Raw genomic sequence first — 4,475 nt, 5'->3', positions numbered from 1 at the left:
GGAAGGGGTGAGGGGTGAGGCCGGGGCCGGGCCGGGGCCGGGCGGGAAGGGGTGAGGGGTGAGGCCCGAGGCGGGAAGGGGTGAGGGGTGAGGCCTGAGGCGGGAAGGGGTGAGGGGTGAGGCCGAGGCCGGGCCGGGGCCGGGCGGGAAGGGGTGAGGGGTGAGGCCCGAGGCGGGAAGTGGTGAGGGGTGAGGCCGAGGCCCTGGCCGAGCGGGAAGGGGTGAGGGGTGAAGGGCAGGGCGGGCCCTGTCTCCCGCGCAGGGCCGCCTGGTGTGGATTTCTGGCTCCCGGTGCGGCCCCCCTGGCACGGCCTCTCTGCGACACCTGCCGTCTTGCCCGTCCGTCTCTGCCCGCAGGCGTGGGCTCCAGCTCCATGCCACTCTGGGACTTCCAAGGCAGCACCATGCTCACCAGCCAGTATGTGCGGCTGACCCCCGACGAGCGCAGCAAAGAGGGCTCCATTTGGAATCACCAGGTGAGAGGGCTTTTTTCCACGGCTGGGCACGCTCCTGTTCAGTGAGCTGCCCTCCACCCTACCCCCCCCCCCCCCCATCCGGATCTGAGCTTGCTTGTGTACACCTGTCCCCCCACCCTTCTCCATTCTTGATCACACTAGTAATGAGGTAAGTTATTGTTGTCAGGAGCTGGACTTGAGTTTGTAGTGTGTGTGTGTGTGTGTGTGTGTGTGTGTGTGTACATCCTGGACTTGAGTTTGTACCGTGTGTGTCCTGGGGCTTGAACTCAAGCCCTGGGCATTGTTCCGGAGCTTTTCCATTCAAGGTTGGCGCTCTACCACTTGAGCCACAACACCAATTAGTCAAAGATAAAGAGTTTCAGGAACTTCTCTTGGCTGGTGGCAAACGGTGATCCTCAGATCTCAGCATCCTGAGTAGCTAGCGTTACAGACATGAGCCACTAGTGTCAGACTTTTTACACTTTACTTATTTCTTTCTGTGTGTGGGAGGGAGGGGAGTGGGGGTGTTTGCTTGCACTGGAATTTGAACTCAGGGCTGTACACTTTTTTTTTTTTTTGGTCATGGGGCTTAAACTCTGGGCCTGGACGCTGTCCCTCAGCTCTTCAGCTCAAGGCTAGCGCTCTACCACTTCAGCCACAGCACCACATCCGGCTTTTTCTGCTTATGTGGTGCTGAGGAATCAAACCCAGGGCCTTGTGCATGCAAGGCTAGCGCTCTACCAGTAGAGCCACAGCTCCACTTCCGGCTTTTTTCTTTTTGCTTATGTGGTGCTGAGGAATTGAACCCAGGGCCTCAGGCATGCAAGGCAAGCATTCTACCACTGAGCCACCTTCCCAGCCCGTGGGCCGTACACTCTTAACTGGGTTTTTCTCATGGCTGCTCTACCACTTATGCCGCTCTTCTAGTTAAACTTTCTTCTGGCTAATTGGTGATGGGGTTTGGCAGACTCTTCTGTCCAGGCTGGCTTCGAGCCTCCTTTATCTGGATCTCATCAGCCTTCAGAGCAGCTAAGATTACAGGTGTGAGCCACTGTGTCCTGGCTCATTTAATTTCTTAAGAAGCCATACCAGGAAAGTGCTGTTGTCTCCATTTTGCTGAGAAGCTAAACCTTAGAGTTGAAAGTGCTCTTTTACCCAACATCACATAGCCAGAAAGTAGAGTCAAGACTATGTGAAGGGGCTGGGAAGGTGGCTCAGTGGAAGAGTGCTGGCCTAGCATGCATGAAGCCCTGGATTCAATTCCTCGGTACCACATACACAGAAAAGGCCAGAAGTGGCGCTGTGGCTCAAGTGGTAGAGCGCTAGCCTTAAGCAAAAGAGTCCAGGCCCAGGACTGGCCAAAAAAAAAAAAAGATTGTATGAAGAGAATCCTCTTTCTAGTGGGAAGAATGGAACAAACTGGATCTTTATTGTGTTCTTGGCTGTGTGTTAGGCACTGGCCTTATCATATCTTTTTTTTTTTTGGGTCCGGTCATGGGGCCTGAACTCTGGGCCTGGGCACTATCCCTCCGCTCTTCAGCTCAAGGCTAGTGCTCTACCCCTTGAGCCACAGCGCCACTTCCCGCTTTTTTCTTTTTGCTTATGTGGTGCTGAGGAATCGAACTCAGGGCCTCATGCATGCAAGGCAAGCACTCTACCACTGAGCCACCTTCCCAGCCCCGTACATGGCTTTTATGATAAGAGGCAGCTCTTCATTTGATATGCTTGCCTCTTCCATTGGACACTGGGGGAACCCCTTTGATGTACTTGCAGACTTAATCCCCTTCTCCAGTGCTTGGTTGAGGATTTGTCAACATACAGAGAGTCTAGAATTACGGGCAGCTTCAGAGTTCGGTGACACTTGCCTGCGTGTCGGGGAGCTTGAGTTGGCATGGTGCACGTGAGCAGTAGCCAGGATTAACTGCTGCACAGTGTCTGCACCAGGAAGTCCCCAACATGAAAGGAGTGAAAGGGAAGAGATCTTCGACTTGGTCACCATTGGCAAGGAACCTGCCTCTGCCTGACCCGGCCTAGCCCAGCCTCCATGGTTGGCCTAGTCAGTCTCCCTCCCTCTGCTCTCCTAGCCCGTCTGGCTGACTGTCTCGTGTGTCTCCAGAAGCCTGCATTACCTTCTGTAGCTTTGGCTCTGCTCTGCAGAGCCTGCAGCCTCCTCCGAAGGTGTAACTGTATTCCATCTTCACAGTCTGCCTTCGAGTGCCTGGCACTGTTCGGTCCTTTCGTCTGTAACTGGCTGCCTTCCTGCCTCAGGGCCTTTGCACTTGTTCCCCTCCGTCTGGGACACTGCCTCCTGGTTCTTCACGCCTGCCTGGTTCCTTTTCATCTGTGACATCTCAGTTCAAGTGCCACCCACTCAGTACTTTAACCCTGTCGTCTCCCCCAGATTGCATTCTGTCACATTATCCTATCTTTGGGCTTTCAATCTTTTCCCTGTCCCCCCCGCACTTTTTTCTGTGGTGTTGGAGTTGAACCTAGAGCCTCATGAATGCCAGTATCCTACCCCTGAGCCACATGCCCACCTTGGATAGTGTTTTTTAGGTGATACGGCATTGCCTTATATTTTTCACAGAAATGGATTTACCATAGTATGACTTTTTTTTTTTTAAGAAAAGCGCAAGGTACAGTATCAGTAGAACTGTGAGGAAGCTGGGTTTAGCCACAGGCATTAGCTGCATTCAAGACAGCGGCTTACGTTATGTTTGCAGGTAGCTGCCTGTTTGCCTTGCCAGTGGCCCGTGATGCCCATTTGTCTTTACCTGACTTTCAAAGCCCCTTCCTTCCCCCACATCTCAGCTCCAGCACCTTTCCTTGCAGGCCCTTCTAATATCCTGCACATACTTGGAGTATTTCCTGTACTTCTTTTTCTTTTTTTGTTTTTGTTGGTCGTGGGGCTTGAACTCTGGACCTGGGCGCTGTCCCTCAACTCTTCAGCTCAAGGCGAGCACTCCACCACTTGAGCCACAGCGCCACTTCCGGTTTTCTGAGTGCTTTATTGGAGATAAGAGTCTCACTGACTTTTTCTGCCCAAACTGGCTTTGAACCATGATCCTCAGATCTCAGCCTCTTGAGTGGCTAGGATGACCGGCATGAGCCACTGGCGCCTGGCTTTTCCTGTACCTCTTGAAAGATGTTGCTTAGAACTCTTTCTGCTCACCTCTCCCTTCCTGAAGCTGGAGAGATGCCTCGTGTACTTTTCTCTTTGTCTCCTTCATACTCCTGGGAGTATGAGCCGTGGTGTGGCTGTGGACACTAGCGGACGAGGGGGGGGGACCCCGAAGAGGCCGCTCAGACCCCTCCTGAGGGAGGCTTGTGTGGTGGCTGCAGCTTTGGTCAGACTGTTCTCCCATTCTGTGGTTGTTTTGTTACTCTCTTAAATACTGTTTTTTAATGTACAAAAGGTTATAATTTTGGTGAGGTCCAATTTACCTTTACTTGCTAATAATGCATCTGTGCTTTTGGTGTCATGTCCAATTAATCATTGCTTAAATCATATTTGTGTATGTGCGTGCGTGTGTGTGTGCGCGCGTGCGCACATCACATGCATATGCATGCACGCCAGTCCTGGGGCTTAAACTCAGCTCAGGGCCTGGGCTCTCTCTTCTTTTATGCTCAGAGATAGCACTCTACTACTTTGAGCCACAGCTCTACTTCCAGCTTTTGGTGGTTAATTGGAGATACAAGTCTTGGATTTTCCTGCCCAGGCTTACTTCAGACCATTATCCTCAAATCTCAGCCTCCTGAGTAGTTAGGATTACAGACTTGAGCCATCAGTGCTTGGCCAGTCTTTTTTTTTTGGGTCCGGTTATGGGGCCTGAACTCTGGGCCTGGGCGCTGTCCCTCAGCTCTTCAGCTCAAGGCTAGCACTCTACCACTTGAGACACAGCGCCACTTCCGGCTTTTTTCTTTCTGCTTATGTGGTGCTGAGGAATCGAACCCAGGGCCTCAGGCATGCAAGGCAAGCGCTCTACCACTGAGCCACCTTCCCAGCCCCCAGTCTTTTTT

The 4,475-nt window shown here is 52.7% G+C and overlaps 1 protein-coding gene across 1 annotated transcript in view; it reads left to right on the top strand.

The window, feature by feature from the left end:
* The window catches only part of Lman2 (lectin, mannose-binding 2), a 15,752-nt gene that overhangs the window by 1,054 nt on the left and 10,223 nt on the right, over positions 1 to 4,475 (top strand). Inside the window, exon 2 of the mRNA XM_013015989.1 lies at positions 358 to 517. Coding sequence (XP_012871443.1) covers positions 358 to 517 — 160 coding nt within the window. The remainder of the gene's footprint in view (positions 1 to 357; positions 518 to 4,475) is intronic.

Source organism: Dipodomys ordii, unplaced genomic scaffold, assembly GCF_000151885.1.
Source record: "Dipodomys ordii isolate 6190 unplaced genomic scaffold, Dord_2.0 Scaffold29, whole genome shotgun sequence".
NCBI lineage: Eukaryota > Metazoa > Chordata > Mammalia > Rodentia > Heteromyidae > Dipodomys > Dipodomys ordii.
Note: the sequence above shows the minus strand (reverse complement) of the source record. Positions and strands in the feature narration are given on the sequence as shown.